This window comes from Thalassophryne amazonica, chromosome 10, assembly GCF_902500255.1.
Source record: "Thalassophryne amazonica chromosome 10, fThaAma1.1, whole genome shotgun sequence".
Taxonomy (NCBI): Eukaryota; Metazoa; Chordata; class Actinopteri; order Batrachoidiformes; family Batrachoididae; genus Thalassophryne; species Thalassophryne amazonica.
In genome coordinates, this window is record NC_047112.1 from 21,572,061 (window position 1) to 21,599,343 (window position 27,283).

Below are 27,283 nucleotides of genomic sequence, written 5' to 3' on the forward strand. Positions count from 1 at the left end.
CAGTGGGATTCATCTGAAGAAATAAAGCGCCCTCTTTTATCCAAAACAGTGTCTAAACGGTGAAGAAAAGTCCCTACACAGCTGCACCATGAGAGCTCCTCTCTCCCACTGAGTCATGGCGATTAAATTATCCCGTCAGCCACAAAGAAATAAAATAATGTTAAAATTAGTCCGTTTTGTTTGTGTCGAGCGGACAGTAACAGTGTAACGTCCAACGTGAACCTGAACTACACTACCCACAATGCTCCCTGCGTCGACCGGCCAATCACCTCTTGCGCTTAATGATGACGTCATCAGCAAGTGACAGGCAGCTAGTCTGCCACAAACACACAACAGACAGACTAAAATGTTTGATTTTAGGGTTTACAAATGTTTCTTGGCCGTTAAACTTTGCTCACTTTACCAGCAAAAAACATGTTATCGGACTGAAAGTTAACTAGATTTATTGGAAGATAATTGGTCCGATGATGGTTTTAAAACTTATCTGAAAAGCTAATCCGCTAGCAAAAAACATTAGCTTTGATAATTATCTGCTATCAGATTAGCTGAACTGTGCCCACCATTGGTTACAGCCTTATTTCAAAATGGATGAAATCCCCCCCCTCAAAATTCTACACACAATACCCCATAATGACAATGCGAGTTTTTTCTTTTTGCAAATTCATTAAAAAAAAAAAAAGGACTCATATGTACATAAGTATTCACAATCTTTGTCATGAAGCACAAAATTGAGCTCAGGTGCATCCTGTTTCCACTGATCATCCTTGAGATGTTTCTACAGCTTAATTGGAGTCCACCTGGGGTGAATTCAGTTGATTGGACATAATTTGGAAAGACTCACACCTGTCTACATATAAGGTCCCACAGTTGACAGTGCATGTCAGAGCACAAACCAAGCATGAAGTCAAGGAATTTGTCTGTAGACCTCTGAGACAGGATTGTCTTGAGGCACTAATCTGGAGAAGGGTACAGAAATATTTCTGCTGCTTTGAAGGTCCCAATGAGCACAGTGGCCCGGATTTCTGCCGCTTGTAGGCAGAAATCCGGGCCCTCTGAGTAGAGACGGAGCCAGCTGATGTCGTTGGGGCATTTGGTGAGGATGCCCCCTGGTTGTCTCCCTGGGGAGATTTTCCAGGATCGTAAAACTGGGAGGAGGCCCTGAAGACCCAGGACATGCTAGAGGAACTATATTTCCCAGCTGGCTTGGGAACACCTTGGGATCCCCCGGGAAGATTTAGAGGACTTTGCAGAGGAAAAGGAAGTGTGCGGTGAGCTGCTTGATCTACTGCCACTGTGACACGACCCAGATAAGTGACAGAAAATGAACTTAAAATCCCCCAGCTTTAACAATTTTTATGAAATCGAAATATCAGAGCTATGTATTCCCACCCATCCCTCTCTCTCTCTCTACTTCCTGTTTCTTTCATAACAGCTGCTTTAATAAGATTCTATAAATCCTCCTTTTAAAGTCTTGATGGAAAGCGCTTTACAAATTAATTCATTATTATTTGTGTGTGTGTGTGTGTGTGTGTGTGTGTGTGTGGTTTTGTTAATTCATTAAAAGCCATTTTTTTATTGTATGATTGCATAAGAAAGAAAATGTCTTCGTCTGGTGTCCCAAAGATCACGCCCCGTCTCTGCTGCTGCCATGCGTTAAATCTGCACGACCTCTTGCTCGTTACGAGGCAGTCGGTATGCAGAGCAGCGCCGTGATCTCTTCTGTTAATCTCACTCACTCATCTTCTTTATAGCTATCTGATCACACTTTGACTAACAGCGGCAGGCTGCTAATTAGAGGTTTGGGAGCAGGATTAATATCAAAGTGGCACACTGCACTGGCTTGTTGGGATGAGAGTTAAACGGAGACAGAATGAGGAGGGAAGGCATTGGGCGTGTGAGTGGTAAAAGAACATCAAGATTATTTCAGGAATTAATATGTATCATTTGCTATATTTTAAAGTTATACTAATAATACAAAGGCTGTAATGCAACACTAATTCACATGCAAATTCATCTCAGCACTTCACTCTTTTTTAACCCTGTGAGGAATGTTGCGAGCATTGAGTGCCAGAATTGCTTTTGCCTGCACTTGTATGTAAAAGATCCCATTGGATTTATAATGTGTCCTAATACGATCCACTGTTGCATGTCAAGTCTGCAGCCCAAAGTGAAATCAGATGGATCCTTTCCCCTCACACGACGCAAATTTGTTTTCATCGAAATGATGCTTTCACTGGCTTTGGGAAAGGTTTTGTGGAACTCATCTTTTTGTCTCCTTTTTGCTTATCTCAGCTGCAACTGATCACTACCTGCTAGGTAACAACATCACAGTAGCCATTCTGGGGATAGTCATTCCTATCGGTGAGTATTGTGAACTTTCTCGCTGTGGTGACTTTGCTTTCTGCCTCGCCTGCTTCTCCTTCCTCGCTGCTCCGTCTGTGCTGTAGCTTCAGTCGTCCAGTTTTGCATGATGTGCATGGATGTATGTCGTTCCTGTGTGTCCGTGCCTGCATACATGCATGTGAGCGTGCATGCCTGGGTATGAGAGCGAACATATGTGGAGTTCTTGTTCATGCTGTTTGCAGCAAGAAATTATTCATACATTGCATGAGCCTCTCCGTCGTAAGCCACACCCACTTTTGTTTCGTCCTAATTTTGATAGCAAATTATTCCCAACATGCAAACCTCTTCTGTGTTACATCACCATAATTTGAAAGGTACTGAACTGTGATTATTTACATATTGTTCAGTTTTTCTCTGCAATGCATTGCTCATAGGGGGTTGTTTTGACCGTTGGGGTTTTTCTGTAATTATTGTATGGCTTTGCCTTACAATATAAAGTGCCTTGGGGCAACTGTTTGTTGTGATTTGGCGCTATATAAATAAAATTGATTTGATTTGAATGCAACAGTTTCACTGAGCTGATACTGAAATACACTGAAGGGTCATTTCATTTGGCTCACAGGACAAAATGGTAATTTCATGTTGTTTTCATTGGCATAAAATATGAATAGAATAGAGCCTTTATTGTCATTGCACATATACACATACAATGAAACTCTGCATTTAACTCATCCTAACTACAGTTAGACCCAATCTCACCACTAGGAGCAGTGGGGAGCCACAGTCCAGCGCCCGGGGACCAACTCCAGATGTAAAGATGCTGCCTTGCTCAGGTGCAAAGAAAGGAGCAAACCCTAAATAAGCATGTTTTTGATTGTGGGAGGAAACCGGAGTGCTCGGAGGAAACCCACACAAACACGGGGAGAATGTGCAAACTCCACACAGAAAGGCTGGGAATCGATCCCACGACCTTCTTGCTGTGAGGCATCAGTGCGACCCACTAAGCCACCGTGCCAAATATAGGGGTCACTGAGTAATTTAAAGCAAAAATCTATTCTCTGGTGTGAGTGGTTACTGAAATGTAATACGACTAATTAACCTGGTACAAATGTTTAAAAAAGAGATATTTGTGGTAGTTTTCTGTTATAGCGGAAGAAATACGAGTTCCCGTGGTTGCTGAAATACAGGTCGGCATCATTTCATCAAGGTCCAAAGTCAGCCATTTTGTGGACAACTGCTGTAAATACACTATATTTATATAGCAGTTTTTAATGATACATCATCATTCATCCATTCACAAACACTAATGGCAGTGTGTTGCTATGTAAGGCAATCAATTATAAAACAGAACTTGGGATTAAGGACCTCGGGCTGTTTTCTAAGGGTCCTTAGTGATCCCTCCCATGTCTGATGGGGAATTGAACTGATGATTCTCAGGTCACACGCCTACCTATTTAATGTCTACAATTGGAACAAGTTCAAACTTGGGCTCCCGAAGTAATTTGAAAAATAAAATTGGTTACTGACAGTTGTCATTTCACCTGGGTTAAAGGTCAAAACAGTCATTTATGGACATTTTCTGGACTGCTGTTAAATTGGAACAAATGGGAAACTTTAGAGTCTGTCAGTAATTTAAACACAAGATCTGCTCACCAACATCAGTGGTTACTGAGCTACAATGACAGGTAATTTCCTCTGGGCGACAAGTCACAGCCAATTACTTTTAGGTAATATAAACCATTAGAACATTTCATCAAGGTTATTGTTGCACCTTAGGTTAACGTAGTTTATGGAAGGTTCAGTTTATCTGTATAGTGCTAAATCACAATCCTAAATCACCCCAAAGTCCTTCACGAGGGTCAGGTCTAACATTACCAAACCCAGAGCAAGCACATAGGCAACAGTTGTAAGGAAAAACATCCTCCAGCATTTTTTGAGGAATAAATCTCAAGCAGACCAGACTCAGATGGGTTCCACACTGCTAAGGCCAATCTAACAGTAAAGCCCCGTTTACACATAGACGGTAAGAGGTCCCGGAAGAGTTTTTGGCCGTCTTAAGGACCAAACGCCATTGTTAACGCCGGCACTAGGGGGCGTGGATTAGTTCCAGCTTTACCGGGAATCGTCGAAAAAATTATTCAACATGTCGAATCATTCCGGGAGCGCTCCCAGAGAATTCGCATGACGACGGAGACAACGCGAACAGCGGCGTTTGATACTTTTTAATCGCTGTTTCATCCTGCCCCTTCCTGTAGTGCCGCAGATTACACCGCCGTAATTGGCGGCCGGCGTTGTATCCCTAATCAATGGCATGTAAAACGGCGATAGAGCCCACATCGGCGTCCTCAAGGGCGTTTTAACTGGCGACAGAGACAGACAAAACGACGGCGCTAGCGGACAGTACGCCGTTCTAAACGCCACCTCCCGGTTAACGGCGTTCCAAACGGCCGATAGGCGGCGGTCAGTATAAAAACGCTAGCGCGCTGCATGCAGGCCTCTCACTCGCGGCCAGCTCCAGATATTTTTACAGAGAAGCTCCAGTATGCCTCCTAAAAGAAAATTGGCAGCAGCAAGGACTTACCAAGAGGTCTGGTTCAGAAGCAGAGGGGAGGCCTGTGGTGGAGGGGGAAAGGAAGGAGAAGAAAAGGCTGAGGATGATCTCCCTCCCCCTGAAGTGACAGAGGCATGTATTCCTGTTGCTTCAGCCTATTATACTCTGGGGGCGGTGCCTATATGGAAAAGTTCCTGGAGTAACGCAGGATTTGCCTGGATAAAACCAGCGGTACACAGGGCATTATCGGCGGCAGCAGAACACCGCCATTCTCACGCACGTCTTAACCTACGATTGTAAAGGATAGAACTGGGTATTAACCCCCGTTGCCTGACGTGTGCCGGCGGCGTTTTATCCGCGTATTTGCGGCTAGTACGGCGGTCAAAATGCCGGTGAAATGCTCCGCCCCTTTCCACCACGAAAACAGCCGGAACTACCGCGAACTTCGGTCTACATACTACCCGCCGACAAAACCGTCTATGTGTAAATGGGGCTTAAGAGATAAAAGAAACAAAGTGTAACATGCAAAACAGGAACAAAAGAAAAGTCCAGTGTTGTGTGGGCCGCTGAAGAGGAGGTACTGCTGGCCCACCACCACCAGAGGGCGCCCTGTCTGGAGTGCGGGCTCCAGGCACCGGAGGGCGCTGCCGCCTCACAGGAGCAGCCAGGGTGACAGCTGTCACCCATCACCTGAGACGAGACAGCTGATATCAATCAACAGGGAGGTATATCAGCAGGACGTCATCTCCACCTCATTGCCGAGATATCGCTCTACCAAGGAGGTAACGTATCCAGCCAAACAGATCATCTTTTGACCATTAAATACTTTTGCCTTTACACAGAAAGAGAAAAGACAGCAGGAGACTGTATTTTGGATAAGTACTCACATTCCTGCACTCACCTGTAATTTCCTGACAAGAGGTGGAGGTGGTGTTTCCACCCTGTGTGTTGCTGGGTGCAGCCGCACCCACACCTGACTGTTTCTGTTCCTTGCCAGCAGTACCGGATCCGACGAGCGGAGGCAGTGGCCACCTGGGGTTCGGGACTTGGCGGCTCCAGTATCCCCGGGGTTCGGTGGCAGAGGAGATCGGGTGGTTCCGGTTCGACTCGGACAGACGTCTCCTATCGTCGAGCCTGCCCACACGACACCTTTGGAATTCGGTTACTGCTGTATTTGTAATCTGTTGTGTTTGTTGTGTGAATTCACAACAGTAAAACTTTGTGATTTGACTTTCTCCATTGTCCGTTCATTTGCGCCCCCTGTTGTGGGTCCGTGTTCCTACACTTTCCCAACATCCAGTTAGAGATCATGTACCGCCTTTCAAATTTCACCAAATTGACAAAATTTAGTCTCTACTGAAATCTAAGCATTATGATATAGGTTTATTTTTGTAACATGTTTCAAAATTACAGTTCATTTTATTTCTAACTAACCTTTACACCTTTACAAAATATATGAGAAACATATTAGATTTCGCCAACATACTATTTTATTTTGTTCGAGGGAGTCTTAATTTAATTTTTTCAATCCCTTATTTAAATGCTAAGGAATAAAACTATGGTGGTGCCAAAGAAAATTCTTTTAATGACTTAAATCTTGAAAAAAACCCAAAGGCCAGATAGCTTTAAAATTGTACAGCCAACATTTTCTGAGATGACATAACATCTGCAGAGACACACACAGACAGCCGGGCAGAGCACAGCCCCTATATGAATATGCAGGTTGTGTCTTCACTTAAATAGAAGTCACATTGTCTTTAGACAGACGGTAAACTGATGCATCTGCAGCACTGACTGTGACGTCATCACTGCATCCTCTATCAGTGTCAGCAATAATGTTTCAGCACAAAAACAGCAGAAGTAACAGCAAAATACATAATTTGTTTATTGTTGAACAATTGCCTCCTGGCTTACTGCTGGAGAAAATCATTATGTGTCAGTAAACCTTTCAGTCAGTGATGCCCAGACCTTTGTAATGTGGACATTATGATGGCAGTACTGAGAACTGAGCGAGTGGGAAATTAATTTTATGTTTTCTCATCAAGTTTGACCAGCTGTTACAGAATTAAGCTCATGTTCCCACTTTGATCCTTCAGTCTGCTCATGCAATAATCAATCCAGCTGTCTGGCTTATTTCTCAGACCCACTGATTGATGGTGTATTACAAGATATGCATGCAGCTAATGGACCGTCGTAGGCTGGACCATAGTCATAGCTACAGGGTAGGACTTACAGTTTAACACCCTCCCAGAGAATTCCCCACATAGTAAAAATTACACTTTTAGATCCCAAATTAGTCAGCTACTTCAGAATTATTCAGGGGTTTGAAACAGTCATATCACTAGATGAAGCTACTGATTCAGAAAACGGTTTCAAAATGTTTATAATGATAACTGAAACAATTGCTTCAAAGATGTTTGTTTCAAAATGTTTATTGTGTGGTTAGCTGTTGTCATCCCAACCCGATCTCATGCTAAATTGGTGATGGCATCATGACAAGTGATTTAATCTATTAGTTTGTAATACTGTCGTAAAGTGTTACAGTTTCGTGATGGTATCACAAAACTTTGGGGGACACAGTGGGGGCGGGGGGCGGTTATGGGTAGGGTTACAAATGATGGCATCACAGAAATGTGAAGTATTTCATGACGATATCATCAAAAACAAACTAATCCTAGTGTTTCAATTATTTCAAAAGACTGACACCTTTCCTCACAAAATTGATTCATTTGCTGAATTTCTCAGCAGTGAGCCATTTTCTAAAGACAATGGCTCTTTTTGTGTTTTGAAGCAATCATTTTCTGAAGCAGCTGTCTCATTTAGCTTTTTAGAACACTGAATTACTTTGTGAAGCAAACAGTGCTCCAAATACCATGTGGTAGATTTTCTGCTGAACAAGATTAATTTGTTTTGCTCCAAATACTAAATGATACAATTGCTTCAGAAAATGATTCACTGCTTCATAATGCTGCCAAACACCAAGCAAAAGAATTTCTGAGGAAAATTACTCATTTTTGAAATGCCAAAAACACTAAATTGCACTATTCCTTCAGAATATGATTCTCTGTCTCAGTGCTGGATGGTGTGGAATGTCACATCTTGTGAAATGTAGGGCGACCTTGTTTCAGAAAGTGATTCATTGTGCCAAAACACTCAAACTCAAAATGAAAGAATTGCTTCAGAAAGTATTCAACTGTTTAGAAAAGGTAATTGAGACAACTGTATCAGAAAATGGTTGCCTCAAAGCGTTAAAAGAAACATTTGCTTTAGGAAAATGGCTCACTGTTTTGAAGCATTTAAGTCAATAAATGAACCACTGACACATGACACGCTTTGCCTGTCTGACAACAGCTCTGCTAAAGTTGCACTGTCCTAGTAATCTACCAAGCTACAAAACAATAAAAGAAAGCACAATTTCACAATGAAAGCAGTGTATGAATGTTAATGAGCTCTGTTAGACTTAATTAACATGAAAATCAAATTTTATGGCAGTGTTTAATACTTTTATGTCAAACCAAGCTGAAAAATCAGTTGAACGTGCAAATTACCATCATACTGCCAGTACATGTGGCTAAATGAGATCACTTTTCTAACAAATATAGAATATAAGTTACAAAAATGTGCTAAAGGATTATTTCCTTTTTTCACTCTTGACAAACGAGACATCCGCTCATTAAAACAACCCCTGAGACTATTAACCCTCTTTCTCTCCTTCCGCTTTCCACTGCTGCAACAAATCCGCTATTCTGTAATTTTGGCAGCTTTGAGGCATTAATTATGGTTGGAGGTCTACAAGGGCCTTATTTCTACACCCCATTTCTCCTCTGGCGTCCACTAATGCACCATGCCCACCCACAGCCGCACGTGGGGAAAGAGCCCACCAATGATAATCGGGCTTTTAGCCAAAGTCAAGCTGTTGTGCAGGTCTATAATTGGAGAGAAATTGTCTAAATCAGACAGAAGCTGGGGTTTTTTCCGCCTCTTTAAATGGGTGATTTTAGAAAAGAACAAAGCAAGATCTGGAGCTTCCAGTCCATCCACACGGGGATCTCGAGTGTCGATCCAACAAAAGAGCGATTGGGGTGGTGGTGGAGGGGAGCGGGGGGGGGGGGGGGGTGCATCGAGGATGTTGGAACATCTATTGGATATACACACAGTCTCACACTTTTATTTTGTGACTCTGTGTTCACACAAACACACTCACTGTAGCTGGATGTCCTTACAGCACAGAGCATGCCACAGCTTTCGTCCTCTGCTTTTACCCTCCACTGATATGGAAATGAGGGAAGAAAGCGAGAGAGCTTATCTGAAGCCCTCCAGTGCCTGCTCCTTCTTTCCTCTGTCCATTCTCCTCTTGTGACCTCATTGAAAAACACCAGCCAGCCAGCCAGTCTGTGGAAAGTATTTAATTTAGCACGTGAGGCCGCTGCAAATTCAGGATGAATATGAGGGTAAAGCAATGCATCATTGCGTAGCTCGTATTCTGAATTTTGAGATGACCTGTAACCTGACCCACTTGCTTAATGCGTGTTTCCAGGGCGTGCACGCTACATCCATAAAATGTCCTGTAAATCACTTCAGAGGTTTTATCTTGTTACAAAAACAGTGTTTTTAGATTTAGAAGTGTTTATTTATTGTTATATAACGCCTAAAGAGATCCTTGTCATTTGATTGGTGGTTTGTATGCCATGGGATAGGGATCATTTATCCCATTTGCAAATTTTGTTCCATTTACCGTGCAATTTTGGTTCCATATGTTTCGCACCATTGCACACCACAACCACCTTGACGCTTTGTTGAAAAATAAATGTGACGACAATTTGAACAAGCTTACTGGCAGTGCATGTTCTTCTAATACAAAAATAACAAATCCAGCACACCGTAAGCAATCTGAAGGCATTTGCAGTATTCCCTGAGACATCTCTAGCTGAAGTAGAACTTCTGTTGAATGAAGAACTGTACACGGTGGCCTGTACACGAAGAATTTTGGATTTGGTTTTGAACTATCTGTTTTGGACTTCTGTTTAAAGTTCATGTTGGACTGTTTGGAACCTCTTGACCTTAAAGGACCAGTGACTCACACCAAAATGTAAGTCCCTTGTCTCTTGTTAATATATTAATAAAATATCAAATGAGAAGGATCTATTTTAGGTGTTATATAAAACAAATAATGAATGTTTTTCATTTGTGCAATGGAAAGAATATTTCATGAGGTGAAAGATGAAATGTTCCATTCATCATGAAGTATGCTTTCCATTGCACGAATGGAAAAAAAAATCATTATTTGTATACTAACTGAGAAACATCTTAGACGTATACAGAAATAAGCTTTTTCAGAGCATTTTCCACCATCTTAGTTTATTTTGTTCGAGCTGCCTTTTTTACTCCAATTGGCAGTCGCTGTGTTGTGTTGCTATTTGCATAAAATGGACTTCAGGTCTGTGTCGGCCCTGCCTAGCTGGTGGCAGAGTGACCATGGTCTCTTGCCTCTTACAAAACGCCCACTCTGATTAAAAATGAATGGCAAGTCACCGCTTTGCCTCGCTTGCAGGAACATGTAGCTAATGTGACTGTACCTTTAGTGTTTCCCTGCGCATCACACAGTGATGCAATTGGGGTATCTGACTCATCACATATTGACGCTCAGTCAAATTGAACCATTTTTGACTTGGCATTGAATACATTGACAGAAAATAATCTGGCAGCTGTAGAGATGTGACATTCCCACATGAGATTACAGGTCACACCATTTCGTGACGGCATCACAAAATGTAAATTAATCTATGGTTTGTGTTACCGTCATGAAAAGCGCAGCAGTTTTTGTGACAGTATCATGAATCCATGGAATGTGGGGTGACGCGGGGGGTCTGAGGAGGTTATGTTAGGGGAAGGGAGAGGGCTAGGTTAGGGGAAGGGGAAGGGGTAGGATTAGAAATAGTAAAAAAACAATGAAAATGTAACTAATTTCATGACAAGAGCACGGAAGAAGTGTGAGACTAGGCGGGGTACACGTTTCCACACTGTGAGGCTCCAACACTATGAGCGGCTATGACACAACCCAGTAATATGATCACTGTATTACAGTACATATTACTACTGACCCAGTATCTCCATGTGGTGATTATCTATATCATATCTGTGTTTTTTACTCTCTGTGGTACAACACACGAAATCTCACAGGATTTCCAGCAAAATTCATACATTGTTAACAGCGGAAGTGTCTCGTACCTGTAGCCAAATTTCTCTGTTTGCACGTCTAAGATAAGGGTTGAGAAATCATTTGAGTGCTAGAAGTCGGCGTAAGTGTGAAATCCTCAAACGGGATGTGAATATGAAGTGAACCCGATGATAATAAGATCCAAACGGCAGTGTACCAGAACAGGACAGATTAGTACAGTTTTGTTCAGTTTTCCTCTCCTGCTGGAGTGTAATAGATGAATACGTGAACACAACAGGGCAGATTAATACAGTTTGGTCCTGATTATGTACATGTAGCATCGTCATTCCCTTTTGCAGTCTGCACTGTGCATCCTGCACTTCTGCCAACTAACCACATGACTCGGTGGCACAGCTTTAAAACAAAGTTTGTTTTGATCTGTCCTGGAGGTTTCTGCTAACACAGCCATGAGATGAGAAAGTCCATTTGAAGACATAAAACCGAAATGGAATAACAAAAGAGGACTCGCTGTTTTTACTGCATGTGGAGAAAGTGCATGAATGTTGTACTGAACAGTCAAACGTGTGTTTGTGTATTTGTGCTGAGTGTGTGTGTGTGTGTGTGTGTGTGTGTGTGTGTGTGTGTGTGTGTGTGTGTGTGTGTGTGTGTGTGTGTGTGTGTGTGTGTGTGTGTGTGTGTGTGTCAGAGGCAGAGTTTGTTTTATCAGATCACACAAGCATTTGCTGTAACGTGCGCATGTGCATTTGACTCTTATGACCATTTTTATGAGTGAATGTGAAAGGAATGTGTGAAAAAAGCAGATATATAATACAAAGGCTCATCTATTTTCAGTTTTATGATAATTCACTCCACTCAGAAGGGTGGAGACTGAGAGGCCCTCCACAGGACAAGAACTGATTTCAACAAAAGCCATTTCTTGAAAGCAGCTTGAGAATTTAAGATTTTTTTTACTGATTGTCCTCATGTATGTAAAACCTTTATTTCTCTCCTTTAAGATGCAAATCAACATAAGTTAGCTGCATAAAATGAGGTCCTCTTACAGCAAGAGGAGTTCACAGTAAAAATGGGACAGAATTGAGAAGACGTTTTATTAAGCTGAAATATTTTTGAACTTGGGTTCTATTTTTAGTATATCTAGATGTTTTGGGCTTCATGTCTTCATTCATGACAAAAAAGAAATGTAATCAATGCAGTACTGAGTGAGAACACAAACATAACCTATAACCTATGACCTAACTGTATTGGGCACTGGAAACCGCTTCTTCTGGCCATTGAACAAGTGAAAATGTCATTAGAAGTGTCTGGTACCATGGAGAGGATCCCTATGGAGTTAAACATGTGCATGTTTAAAGAAACTTTTTAAGATGACCAGTTATATAGTTAGCCGCTTATCTTTGCCTCCAGTTCGTTTGACAGAGCTGCCCTCTGCTGCCTCATTACAAGTCGATTGCCAAGGAATAACTTTGTCTGTGTGCAGGTTTATCCTCCATGTAGACCCTCTCCATGCTACCAGACACACATCTGTTCGGTTGTAACAAGAAGCCCTTTACTTTGAGTGTTTTTAGTTTTCCCCATACAGTTATGTAGCCGTTTAACTTGTGACAGTGCCTTCTAAATCAATGTTGCATCAATTAAATTTGTTTTTGTCCATAACAGTAGAGTAGCTAAATGCTGATTTTGAGGAGAATTGCTCAAATAATTATATAAGCATGGAACTTGGCAAGAACATCCATACTGGTGTACAAAAATTAGCTGATGAACCAAAGCAAAAGTCCAAGATGGCTACCTTTTTATTTTTTCAAGATGGCTGCTTTTTGGGGGTGGGGGCTGACAAACAGCAGTGGCAAAATCAACATTTGACCTCTCTCATGAATTAAACAGCATAGTACAATGATTACAGTTTCTAAGTTTTATATAAAATAGTGAAACATGAATAAATCAAAATTTGTAAACTTTGAAACATTTGAAACTGCCCTAATGGCATAAACTGAAATGTATGTATGAAGAATAAATTTTGTCATGTCAAAATTAAAATGGATCTTTTATATTTTTTAAATTAAATTTAATGCCAACTATTAATATAGTTTATAAAATGTTTTTGTGCCTGTCCTATAAGAGTACGTTAACTGTTAATTTATGTTGGGAAAGGTTATGCCAAATGAATATTTACACATTGTAATCATTTCACAGACAAAAAAAGGGTAAATGAGGGATAATTAATGGCAAAAAATACAAAAAAAAGTTATTACCAGACCCAGTATTTAAGTAATTCCATCCATATTATTGAGAGATATGGGTATTTAAAAAAACAATGGTGACATTCATGGATTTTCTCTTGGTTCATCAGAAAATTTTGAAGAGTACCTCAGTGTGAATGGTTATGCAAATTCTCATGCTTGTATCATTATTTGAACAATTTTTCCACTGTTATTTCCACTATTGTGAAAATATGAACAACACGTGTACAATATAGAGTTAAAGTTGGAAAATGTCAATGTTTGACTTTAAAGCACTGTCAAACTAGTGTTTTCCTGCAACTTGTATCATTCTAATTGCATTTTTATTGAATTTCCTCAATTTTGAAATAACAACATTTGCAAATTAAACCTGAAAAAGATGAGACCTCTGTAGATGTATCAGTTCATTTGTGTGGGGGGTGTGGACATAAAATAGATGGGTGTTTTTGTGTGTTTGAGTGCTTGGAGCGCCGCTCTGTGTCCCCTGGGCTGTGTTAACGCTCCCGCCGTCTGTTGTTGTGTGTGTGTGTTAAACACATGCAGTCCCTATCCTTGCCACAGTGGTCATCGGATTACTCTGCACCAGCGGATACCTGGTTTGGCGCAACTGGCGGCGCAAGAACACCAAGAGCATGAACTTTGACAATCCTGTTTACCGCAAAACCACAGAGGAGGATGACGACGAAATCCACATCGGGAGACACAGCGAGACCATCGGACACATCTACCCAGCTGTGAGTGGCAGTCACAGTCAGCCATTCATAGCGCTCCCTCTAGGGGGCGGCATCACAGACAGCAACTCTCACTGGTACTCAGGGGCGCCAATGCTCTCTCGTGACAAATGAGAGAAGACCATTGAGGTACAATGTTGATGTTTAGGTTGTGTGAGGATGCACAGGGGTTTGGAAAAGCCCCTTTTTTTGTACTCGTAGGCCTGGCGGAAGGAAGAACAGGTTTGCACATACATGATTTTTGCAGCACCAACTGAAAACACCAATCAGACAGACACACACATAAGCCATTCACCAGTTCACCAAGTTCATGTTTCTTTCACCATCATTAATCGTGGTTGTACAGTACTCTTTGTCGTCAACCCACCATCCCATTTTTGTGCATCTTACTAGTTTAACAAATGTTTGTTCAGTTCATAATTATTCCCTACGAAATTTTTTAGGCCATCATAAACTGTCAGGTTGCATAAGCAACTGGTGGAAAAGTTTAGATGAGAGATGAGAATGAGTCTGTCGGGGATTACTGCTGCTTCGATGTGTTGTAGTATGTATGAAGGAAAGGTTAAAAAACAGGGGTTGACATTAAGCATTTTTGCCCACTGGCCCAGCAGACTGGTACCTTTCCAAACTGGCTGCCACGCCCTCTTTTAGATTCATGAATTCCTCCAAATGATGCTGGCCACCCTTCAATTGGTTGGTAAAAAAAAAAGAAAAAGCTTGCCCTTTCTTGTTCAAGCAGTTGAACAGAACAAACCCCAAACCTTGAAAATGTTGATGTATAACTGTATTACAAAGTTTCAAAGATAAATATTGATATTCTCCTGTATGGTTGTAAATGTCAAAGGGACTTGCTCCTTTGCTACTATTGATGGTTGAACTTTAAGCAGCCAGATTCTGCCAGGACCTGGCATTTATTAAAATTGACATACTTCCATTGGGAAATAAATGAAGAGTGTGTATTTTCCATAAGGAACTGGGCCAGTGGTAATATCAGACCTTGGACTTTTGAATCATCATAGTTGGATCAGTTTGGGGGATTTGCACAAAACTTTGTTGGGCACTGATCAGAAATTATAGCAGTAGATCTGAAATCCAGCTGATTTCCTAAAAGTAACCATCAACCTGCTGCACCCAGGCACCATGGGCATCACCAGTGAGGTGCAGTACCTGCAAGATGGGTTATAATCAGAAAAATGTCCCACATGACTGGAGTGCTGAAGCTGACAAACCCTCTCGATGCACTCCGGTCTTGTAGGGCAGGTACTGTACGTTGTTGGTGAGGACTGTATCAGCTGGACCGGCGTTGCAGAGTCTCCTTCAGTACCTGCACATTTGGCACAAAGTCCTTCAGACAGCACCCTCTCCAGAGATCTAGAACTACTGAAAAGATCTATCAAAGGCCTGGACTGCATCATAAAACTAAGCACTTGATTTTTCTTGAGAAATTATGGTTTTGTGACCCAAAAATGCTGCTGGACCAGTATTAATGTGTCCCCCCATGAACAGATGTCCTTTCTAGTTTATTAACAAAGCAGAACTGAAATGCAGTCTGTGTGTGTGAGAAGCTACACAAACATCACATCATGGAAGATAAAGGGAGGTCAGTACACACTCACTTTTTGTTCGAGTATAAATCAGAAAAGAAACACAAACCAGGAGCACAAATCAGAATCGGGGACAAATCAGAGCAGATGTGGTCTGTCCTGCAGACATGACGTGTCTACATGTTCCCGTCATTCTGCTGATTTGGTGCATTTTGAAAAGCATGTCTTTATCTCAAAGCTGCATTTTTTGTGAACTCCAGAGATGATGGCAGCTGTGACGTACTCTCACATGCACCTTAATGAAACTGTCAGACTGGAAAAAGTGCATAATGATGTTTGTTTAATAATCATCCTTATTGGCGCTATAAGTACCAGCAGGGAAACAGTTTAAAATGGATTGGGGGTAGGTGCGTTTAGTGCTGTGACCGGTTGGTGTGAGGACAAAATTCTTTGTGGTCCTGCAGAGAGCAATACAGACAATATTTCTGGATATAATTATTATAATAATTGACTTTTGTAGGGCTTTAAATGAGGAAATCTACAAAGTGCTGCACAAAAAAAATCACAACAATAAAACAAAAACTTCACATCCCTAAAAACAGCCCAAATTAAAACCTCAAAGACAAAAATACTTGGTTTGATGACAGGCTACACACACACACACACACGTCAGATTAAGGTAACCATGAAAAAATGTTTGAATGAATGTTTGTGCTCTTTGTGTTTTATCTCTTTCTGTACTTCTAATCCTTTTCGTTATTTCTTCTCACTTTATTGGCGCTATGGCAACCTGAGAAATCAGGTTGATATCATGCTGGAGGCAAGCATCCTGCACGAGCATTAGCCAGTGAACTAAGGAAAAAAAACAAGGAAGGAGACAAGGACAGGACACGGGGACCTTCTATTTGTTCTCTCTCCGTCTCTTCTGGCTGTCCTCTGCTCCAGCCTCCTGTGTTAACCGTCTTTTTATCTGCTGTTTGCAGCGTGTGGCACTCAGTCTGGAAGATGATGGCTATCCCTGAAAGCGGGGAGGAAAAGCAGCGTGTCCCCCTTCCCAGTCCCCCCTTGGCTCCTCCTCCTCTCACAGCAGGCTCCGCCTCACCACAATGAGGTCACTACAACAAAAGAGAGAGAAACAGAAAGAGAGAGAGAGAGAGAGCCCTCTTTAAAGGAGTGGAGTCATCATGTACTACTTATATTTCTCGTCTTTTCCCACTTCTTCCGCTGCAGTAACAATACTACCAATACTATGTCTTCCGTTAGTTTTTAGTAGTAGTAGTAGTAGTAGTAGTAGTAGTAGTCGCACTCGTGCACCCTTTGCTCCTCTCCTCTCTTCTCTGCCTTTTGTTGGCTGCAGAGCTTTTTAAATGACTTTATTCGCACTAACCTCATTCATCTGATTGTAAATCGGAAGCAGCCCAGAATTCAGGAGAAACCAGCACAGATTATTGTTCATTCCTCATATTTTAGCTATTTATCGGCGTCTTTGATTTTGTAAATATGTCATTTCGCTATGCACACACAAAAGCCCGATTTGTTCAAACCTGGCGAGGAAAGCATAGGACTGAATGTTATTTTTCTTCCTCCCACATATTGAGTTGACAAGACCTTTTTTTTTTCCTTCTTCTTCTTCTTCTTTCACCTTTTTTCCCACACTCAAATTCCCCTTTCGGCGTACAGCGTGTCGGCAGAAAAGCTAAATATAGCCGGGGGAATGAAGACCTAAAAATGATGGGGTTGTCTGGATGTTTGGAGGTGATTTTTAGGCTGAAAATGTGATGGGTTTACTGTGAAAGAGGATGGACCCTCAAGGCACAAAAGCAACAAGGCAGAAAAGGCAAGGGATTATGGGTAGTCTTCTCCCTCTCCTGCTGTCAGATGTGTTCTCCACACTCTTAATAACGGTAGGCTTGGACAGCAAAAATGTGGTTGAGTGGGTGAGTGAGTGAGTAAGTGGGTGGTTGTGATGACTACTGCACAAGATCAACTGAAAAAGCAGCTTTGTTTTGCCTGTGTAGCTTCTCATAGACCAGTCTGCCACCTGCTGGATGGGTAGTGGATGCAGGATGGATTGAAGATTATTACAAGCAGCTGGGGTTGCACTGACGTTACAGTGAAATTAGCTACAAACGATGGAGACAAGCAGTTGGTTTTGTCGCTTGATGGGCGTTCTCGGGGTGCGCACGCTACATCTCCGTAAGGTGTCTTGTAAGTCACTTCAGAGGTGTTATTTGGTTGCAGTGACAGCGCTATTTACAAAATATATGCAGAAACGGAGCTGTTTCAGAGCGTTTTCTGCCATCTTGAACAAATTTGTTCGAGTGAACAACCTTCTGACATCACACTGCATGTTCACTTTGATTGGCAGTCACCATGTTGCGTGGCTCAGTATTTACATAAAATAGACTTTAAGTTTATTTTGGCCCCTCCTAGCTCTCAGCAGAGCAACTGTCATCTCTTGCTGCTGCAAAATGCCCACTCTGATTGAAAATTAAGGGCAAGTTGCCACATTGCCTCTGTCGCTTGTTGTCGTTTGTAGCTAGTGTGACCTTACCTTTACGTGTAGTTTATCTACCACACACTGAACAGTGGGCACATTGTGTGCTCGTCAGTGTAATCCACCTACTGGTGCCCACCCACCTTAAGCTAGCAACCATGAGGAGAAACATGATGCACTCTGTGTGAGGAAATATGGGACAAAACATACCAAGAACATAAACTTGGAGTAGATAGAACGTGTGGCTGGGGCTTTTTGGCGATGCTGCAGTTTAGTGATGGCAAGCTCAAACCATCGTCTCACGGAACACTGTTACAGATTCTCTCAAATGGAAGACATCGTGCACTGTGTTAAATAAATGTTGCCTCATTGCACTTGTTATTAAAGTTACGTAGGCATTTCAGCTCTGGGCTTTCGTCAGCATTATCATAGCTAATTCAATTTTTGCTTACTCAGAGTATGACCTCGTTCAGGTCAATGTAATCGGAAAATCCTGTTTACATGCCAGTGTCTAATTCAGAGTCCTATCTTAATATTGGAATTCTGCAGTCCGTGTAAACGTATGATATGACTAAAGTGAACTTGTGCTTTAACTGATGCTGGACACTGAACAAACATCAGTCCCGGTGTTCCAGTGTATGCACAATGCTGCTACACTGTTGGCGTTCCAGAGATGAATGCTAGTAACTTCACTGGAAAACTGGAAGGAATTGCATCTTGCTGTTGCTGAGTGTTCTGCACAGTTGTGTCTCCTTCTGCCATGTAAACTGTTGTGCGACGCTGGCAGGCTTAACTGAATGAACTGAGCACGGAATTGATTGTGGAGCTGCAGATGAGAGCAAATGTGTAAACCGGTGTAAAGAGCTTTTCTCCCGTTGGCTGGCCACGGACACATTCCAGCCCAGTGAATCAGACGGGATTAATGCCGGTGGCGTATCACAATAATTGCATGTAATGTGTTGTAATAATGAATTAGTCTAAGCTCTTATGGCAGGGTAACGCGACAGCAAAGTAATTCGGGCAGATCGACAGTCCTGTTTTAATCTTCCTGAAGTATATTTTGGTGTGGTTAGGTACATTTTCGTGCATTATTGGAGTTATCTTTTTTGTGGCAGTCTGAAATGTAAATAAAATCACAAAGCTTCCATTCTCAGACCTAAACATCTGAACAATGCTGCATGTCTGCTGAGGCGTTTGATGAAGTGATGTTGTTCAAGTCGCCTTTCCAGCGTTTGCATGCACCGGGGATCTGTTTGAATGAAAGGTGAACATAAGTACAAGAAGGCAGCACAGCAATCAGACGCCTTCCATTGACTCCGTACTGCATAGAGACCCAAACAATTTTAATCTGTGCACACAAACAAACGCCCAAGCGGCACAGTGAGCTCACCACTTTTCAATGGAAATATTTACTCTGTGTAGATCAGTGATCTTTGACTCCAGCACTACTGGCATAGTTTTGACCTTGAACAAGTACAATCCAAAAAATATATATATTTCCATGAAACTGCAAGTATGCAAGAACATACAGTAATTTGTGATGCTTCCACCTGATTAGTGCATTTTACCAAATGTTTAGCTGCCGTTTTGTGATGAGTGAAGATGGTTTTGCAACATTATGCAGAATATACTATACTTGTGTAACAATTGTTTGCAGAAATATTTGCCTGCCCCAAGCTCGTCAACTTCCCAAACATTACGAATGTCGCCATCTCAGCCACTGTGTCTGCACTGCGGTTAGATTTTCTCGTTCTTCCTCAAGGACCTGAATCATCGCAGTGCCTCGCCATCGAGAACAGAGCCAACAACTCCTGTACCACCTTGTCGCTCCATCTGCCACGTCTGCTATCAGTTCTTCTACTCTTGAAGATGATTCACTTCTGTGGCTTGGCGCTTGTTGTTGTGACCTTCTCCCATGTAAGTTAGCGACCAATCAGCATTGAGCCCCACCCAGTTGTTTTTCAGGGCCATTCAGAAGTACCTACTGTGGGTCAGGGATTTATCTCAACAACATCAAAGTATTTTCTTCGCCTTGTACTTCTTTGTGCTGGTTGTACCACTCATGTTGAATTTGAGTGTTGGGGTTAGTGGGCATGTCTTGTTCATTTTGACTGCATCCACAGTGAACACACAGGATACGTGGGATGTTATGTGTGTGCAGTTGCAGTTGTGCTGTTTATAGCAGCTGTGTTTGTGCCTTAATATGGCAAAAAATCTGCAGTATCACAGAATCAACATTTTCTTCTTCCAAATTTCTCTGATTGAGTCACAATCCCCCCCAACACCAGTCAAAGATCTGGTACTATTACTAATCATTCTCATGTTGGAAGCCATGATTGCTTTTTTGAGAGGTAGTGAGTAGAGGGGGGCGGATCGATCCTAATATCGATAATATCGATACCAATGCTGGTATTGATATTGAACGATCCTCATGTAAAAAGATCGATACGCACGCACTGACTGCTACACACGCAGATTCATCAAAGTCTACTCTCTGTCTGTAAGAGCAGTGCTGTTCTGTGTCACACAACACAGAGCAGCGCACCCTTGTATTGTGGTTTGTCAGCCCTGTACCTCAGGAGATTTTGTTTTAAGTTGTGTTGAGTGATATTTTTTAAAACAAAAATATTGATTGTGATAATAAAGTATTTTGTTGTCACGTACAATGTTTGGCGAAATTCTAACCTAGCTCTTTTGGATCTTTTGCATCTATGAAGCTTAAATATGAAAACGTATTGGTATCGCTATCGATATCGGTGATACCGGGCCTGTATTTACTTGGTATCGGATCAATACCAAAATTCCCGGTATCGCACACCTCTAGTGGTGAGGGCCCAGTTTTCTGCCTAGATGGTTGCCATCCAGGATCTTGAATGGTTTGATAGTATGGTGGTGGTGGTGACATGCTGCCAGACCTGACATATTGGGTATAAGTGAAACACCTACTGTAGGTTGACAGTATTAATGTTGGCTTTGTTTTGTATTCAGCTGAAACAGTGACAAGAACTCCAGAGGTGCCAGCCTTTATGATGTCATCGTTATCATTACGACTTCAACACACTATAACTTTACAACATCTCCCGGTTATTACAATATGAGCACTTATTAGCTATTTATTCTCATTTGTGCCGTGTAGGGATGAAACTGTGTGCCTGTGTGGGTAATGTCACGTCAGTCCTTTTTGGCCTCAATCACTGGTCAGCTCAGGTCCAGTTATCGTAAAATCATGACGGCCTCAGTGGTAACAAGGTCGGTTCTCAAAGACCAAAAGTGTCAAAAGTATGGTATTAAAAGTGGTCATACCCAACAAGAAACGTAAAGGTCCAATTCTGGATGGCACACCACTAGAACAAGCAAATGAGGTCAGCGAGTTTGCTTTAGCATATTTGGGCACTTTGCATTTTTTTGGCTCTACATGCCTCATGATCTGAGTTTTCAGTTAGTGCCACTGGGCCTGAAAAAAAATTGAATCCATCCATCCGTTTTTTATAACCTATTTATTCCAGTTAACGGTTTGGACAATTATGGGAGCCTATCCCAGCAGTCATTGGGCTCGAGGGTTCACCCTGGACAGGCTGCCAGACCATCACAGGGCCGACACTTATAGACAAACACATTCACACTCTCTCACACCTATTTTCAATTTAGCCACCAGTCCACCTAAACTGCCTGTCTTTTGGAAGTGGGAGAAAGCGGCGTAAACACGAGGACAGCATGCAAATGCCACATGGAAAGGACCAGATCGGAGAACCTGAGACCTATCTTTTGTGAGTCTTGTCCACTAGTTTCCACTACTTTGTCTACTAGTTTCCTCTCTATGCAAGAACATGCATAAAGAGGGAACTAGCAGACATTAGCATGAGCTTTTGGACAAAGTGCAGCTTTGAAATTATTTAATTATCAATTTTCCTAAACCTATAGTTTATGAATGTTCAGAATCAGACTGAGAATTCTTAAACCACTTTAGTTGAACCTTCGTGCTCATTCACACTATGACGTGATGTGACTGAGGCTGGCCGACATAGCAGATTCTCAAAACTCTCTGGAGAAACATCAGAGAAGGCTCGCTCCAGGGGTCCAAATTTCCTGTCTTCAAAGCAGGTCCAAGTAGCTCAGTGTTTGGTCCATTGACTTACTATAGGATGTAGTTCAACTTTTACTATTGCGTGCACTGATAACGTTTGAGATTTTAGTCTATAAAAATTCAACAAAACTCTGTGATTATATCATTTGCTACGGTGTGTTGTTGAGATAGATTATACATATTCCTACACATTTCTTCCCATTTCTAAATATTTCTTCATGCTCAAGGGATCTAGAGGAGATGGTGCGTCCAGTAAACCCTCAAAGATTGGTCAACAGAGGTGAGCGCTGCCCAACTGACCTAAACTTTGCTCTGGTTGGCGTTAATCAAGCTTTCGTTCTCTGTTAGCAAACGCCGGACTTGTCAAAGTGTGAATGCACCCTTAAAACAGACTGTTCAGTTCTGAATCAGCATTTTGTTTTTTGGGGGTTTTTTTGGTTTTAAATATTTCAGACATTTTCCACAGTTCTTCAATTATTTCTATGAGAATTCTTATCATATTTTCCAAGCCATTAATCTCATTTTATTTCTTAATATTGTGGATGATATTTTAATTACTGCTGGTAAGAAAGAATGTCGTCATTATTTTGAAAAGTTAAAACTTGTAGCTCAAGAGTACATGATAACATTTCATTCTCAAAAGTAGGCCGTGTCTACATTCCATCATTAGGACATGGCGTCACTGACGGTTGGCACCTCTGGATCTGAATCGTGCCAGTTCCTTTTTACTCCCGTACTGTCTTGTTTCTCATTTTTGTTTGGTAAAAAACTATCTTTTGTGAATTTCAGATTAAATTAAGGTCTAGATTGAGCTCTGAGCCAAGCCTACTCCAGACTATAAACTTGTCATCATGTCCATGTTTGCTTCATTCCAGGTCCAATGGAGTCTGTACTGAGGGAGCAGTTGGGAGAATAAATTGCTTATTTGTTGAGGTTGCTGAGTGTGGAAAAGTGCAGAAAAGTTGTTATTGCTTCATGTGTGGAGACACATAGCCCTGGCTGCTTTGTGGTCACCTTGAGACAAGTTGTCCTCACTGAAGGACACAGAACATCCATAAAGTCTTTTGTCTTTCATTGTATGTGATATTTATAGTGGTGATAGTAGAGGAAACGCTGTGCATGTAGACTTTCTGGGGAAATTCTACACTATGGGCTCAGCAAAAGCAGGAGGTTCTACTTTTTCCAATCTACACCTGTGGGTGAGCGCTATTTCTGGGTTGGATGAGAACAAAGGTTAATGCACTGATTTTGTGTTTGTATACTTTGGCTGTCATTGTGTTATACTAATACAGGTGAACTCTGTTTACTCGTGCAAGTTGGGGTCCACAACATCAGACCATGAGTTATCTGAAACTGCGAGTTAATGAGGTTGACCACTAAAACTTAAAATCATTATAGAGCAGTCAAAATTTTCGGGGTCCACAAATCGGCCATGAATAAAGCTGAAATGCGAGTTACGCAAATGTGAGTTAACGGGGTTTACCTGTACAAGTATGTTGGTAACAGCGACTTAGTTACTTGAACTCTTAGTTTTAATCCAGAGTGCTGTCCTGAACAAAACATGATTTATCCATGTATATTTAACACTTAATAATGCAATTGCAAATTTTTTAAGCAAATTTTTCTTAGCAAGTGTTGTTGTTCAAGATAGCGCCATCACAGTTATTTTGTTTTGACAGGAAAATCCGATAGTGTTCTACAGCTGGGAAGATGCTCGAGACGATGAATGTTCAACATCTCAATGTTGGTGGTTTCCTACACACTAGCAGAGGTATTCATCTTCACCCAGTTGAAGAGTAGTTTCCAAGTTGTGTTTTTCGTACAAAAACAATTAAGCGCAACTTTGGAATCATCCCAACAACATAACAGCGATAAACAAACTACATCACTTACCGAGGGCACTTCTTCAGCCTTTTAAAGGTGCTGTATGATTTTGTGCTAAAACTATCAACCCTGTACTATTTTTTAATAGTGTTAAGATATTTGTTTCACGTTCTGTATTGTATTGACTTATTGAATAATTAATGCAATGATTCCACACACTCCAGTACAGTAGGTGGCACTTTACACCTCTAAACCTGGTTTGCAAGTCGCTGATAAACACAAAGAAGTTTAATTATTTTATAAGCGTTAAATTTTTCAGACTGTAACTGATGACGTGACCAAGGCAACCACCTTAAAGCAGTGATTTGTGATGGATTTAATCATTCACATGTCTGGAAGCTGTCGTATTTCAGAAGTTGCTAGCTTTACACGAAGGTAACGGCGAGCATTGGCATGACTGAATGGCTCCTTTGTGATCATTGCTGTGTGGCTAACTGGCCTAAGACGTGTGTGCAACTTGTGCGCACAGAAAGCCAAAGTGACCACGTCGAGAATGCCGGCTTTGCTACGGATACACGTGAGGCACTTTATGTACAGGATGAACCTCTTAAGCTTTTAGTGGCACACATGACTTTTTGGATATAATTTTATCATTTAAAATGGCTTTTTATTTATTGTTCGATTACACGTCCAAACTCCTGATAAGTCACAATTGAAGTTTGTGGTGATGTCTGAAGCTGGTCACAGCTCTGTACGTTAGCTGTGCAGCTAACTGTAGCATCCCACACTGATAAGACAGCCTAGCATTAACATCCCACATGGACAGAACAAACTAACATTGGTGCCACACAGGGTGAGCTAACATTAGTGTCAAATGCTCACTGGACAAGCTAACATTAGCATCACTTACTGGCAAGATGACCTAGCTAGCAGTAGCGTAAAAAACTAACAGGGCAAGCTAACATAACTGGTAGGATGAGCAGTGCACATGCAGTTTCTTTTCAACCATTAAATAGTCAGATGAATGCTTCTTGACACCATTTTTGTATGATCAGGAAGTGTCCACTTTGTTACAGCCTAATGAAACACTGTTAAATTAGAGCCTGATTAATTCAAGATTCTCGCAGTTTGAAAAGTGGACTCTGTAAAATTCTAGCTTAATTTCTAAAATTATTATTCGTTAAACTGTGGTCAAATTGTTAGGTAGAATTTATAGATAATTCACATAGAATTATTCTCATGGTTTAAATCTCTGTTTAATTCATTTGTACAGCACTGGAACATTAATGATAAACATTATTGCAGACTGGGACAGTTACTAGCTGTTAACTTCTTTGTCAACCCAAAGTAGATTCAATCCATGATGAGATTGAAATCCTAGCAACCCAGGTAATCTGTCATCATTCAAGTGATTGTAATGTTTCTGGTTTGTGCTCCTTGGTGTCTGAAATCTTGCCATTTCTTTAACTCTTTGTTCTCTCTGTGCACAAGTTGTGCACGTCTGCTCTTTCTTTACAGTGTAGTTGACCCACGCTGCTTTAACTATGATGTACTGAATGCCATCTAACATAAACCACATCTCTCAATTGCCATATCCTAAAACCACCTCTGACGCCTCATGTGTCTCTCTGTTGTCTTTAGCTACGGCTTCGTTCACACTACAGAATTTAAAGCTCAATTATGAGTAGTTTTTGTTTTTTGGTAATTTTTCCATGACTGCTCATTTTTGTCTTTGTGATCGATCTGTTGCTGACTCCCCTAAAAGGACGTGCATTTGGATGGCTGCTTTAAAACCTCTTAAACCCTAGAGTCCCCAAATTTGGGGACTTGCCCTGTTTTGGAACATTTGAACACTCATAACTAACCAATGCTGACAGCAACATGCACTTATTATACATCAAAATGTCAAGCGAAGTCTCCTCTACAAAAGTGTCCACTTCAATCACATATCAACTAACCACAGCTGAAACGCCAAGCAAATAAAGACAAATCGGAATTCATTTTTGGGAAATACTCATTTACTCCTACCAAGTATTATTTACTTTCAATTTTTTTGCATCTATAACATCCCCTAGGACCTGTCTTTTAGCTGATCCAAACTTTTGCATTTTTGACCTTGTACAAGCTGAGAAATAAATCATAATGTATGGGTATGTGAGTTTGGTGAAGTAGGCTCTAGGGCTTAAGGGGTTAAATGATGAATGATTCATTGGATAATAATTTTTTGCAATTAATCCGAAAAGCATTTTTGCATCATTTCCATAAAATAGTATTTATTGTTGATATTAGACAGTAACTCTAGCTGAGGTATAAAATAAAAAAGCAACGGTGTACTTAAAGGTACAATAAACCATTTATTACCAATTGCATGAAAGCAGCACTTTCTCAGACCAAAACACTGGCTTCTCTTCAGCCACCTCTCCTTTTTCCTGAATAAAGGAAAGGTTAAACTTTTGTGAATGAGCTCAATTTTACGTTACTGTATATCACCTTCAAAGGAACATTCAAGAGTAGCATAGTAGCCCCAACCAGTCCCAGCAGAAGACTGCCCCTCCCTGAGCCTGGTTCTGCTGGAGGTTTCTTCCTGTTAAAAGGGAGTTTTTCCTTCCCACTGTAGCCAAGTGCTTGCTCACAGGGGGTCGTTTTGACCGTTGGGGTTTTACATAATTATTGTATGGCCTTGCCTTACAATATAAAGCGCCTTAGGGCAACTGTTTGTTGTGATTTGGCGCTATATGAAAAAATTGATTGATTGATTGACATAGAATATTTGATTCGCATCATGTCTGACGTTGCGTTCAAAACAGTGAAATTTTTAAATTTCACAATTTCATATTCCTCTTCAAACTATGAAAAATTCTGTCACCCAGACAACAAATGTAACAACACCTGAACAAATGTTGGTGTTAAATGTTTGCGTAGAAAAGTTCATTCTTTTGAAATTACTGTATCTGCGTGCTGGACCGCTGCTCGCCAAGCATCAGCCCACCCCCTTTTTGAAGAAAGTTGGTTAAACGCCCACCTGAAATTGAACTATTTTTTGTTAAAGTTTATTAAACACATGCCCTAAAAGAAATGTTGTGACCCCAGTCGTTAGCACATCATAAAAAGCAACAATGTAAGGAATTGTCACAATGTTTTTCTCATCTCTTCTGCATCTTACCTGTGACAGCGTCATCAGTGGAATCAAAGTTTATGCTGAAATGTGCTCTTACTTTGAAAGATTCTTGCACAAGAGGAAGCGTTCTAGGACAGTGGTGAAGGTCTGCTGTGACAGTTTTTATGCTGCCGAGG

At 41.3% G+C, this 27,283-nt stretch overlaps 1 protein-coding gene and 1 long non-coding RNA gene across 6 annotated transcripts in view; one reads left to right on the top strand and one right to left on the bottom strand.

Annotated features, from left to right (window-relative positions):
• lrp8 (low density lipoprotein receptor-related protein 8, apolipoprotein e receptor) overlaps positions 1 to 17,428 on the top strand; it is a 564,614-nt gene extending 547,186 nt beyond the window's left edge. The window contains exons 17-19 of one of the 5 annotated variants that reach the window (XM_034179535.1): positions 2,293 to 2,361; positions 13,853 to 14,043; positions 16,568 to 17,428. In XM_034179535.1, coding sequence (XP_034035426.1) covers positions 2,293 to 2,361; positions 13,853 to 14,043; positions 16,568 to 16,606 — 299 coding nt within the window. In that variant the 3' untranslated portion in view covers positions 16,607 to 17,428. Of the gene's footprint in view, positions 1 to 2,292; positions 2,362 to 13,852; positions 14,645 to 16,567 lie in introns of those variants that run through there. The other 4 variants (XM_034179536.1, XM_034179537.1, XM_034179533.1 and 1 more) reach the window with 4 other exon arrangements.
• A 5,661-nt stretch (positions 17,429 to 23,089) lies between these two features.
• Positions 23,090 to 23,971, bottom strand: LOC117519480. Its single transcript, XR_004563299.1, has 2 exons — positions 23,655 to 23,971; positions 23,090 to 23,464 (listed from the first exon to the last, which is right to left on the bottom strand). It is a non-coding gene; the product is annotated as an uncharacterized LOC117519480 (long non-coding RNA).
• Between the last annotated feature and the right edge of the window lie 3,312 nt (positions 23,972 to 27,283).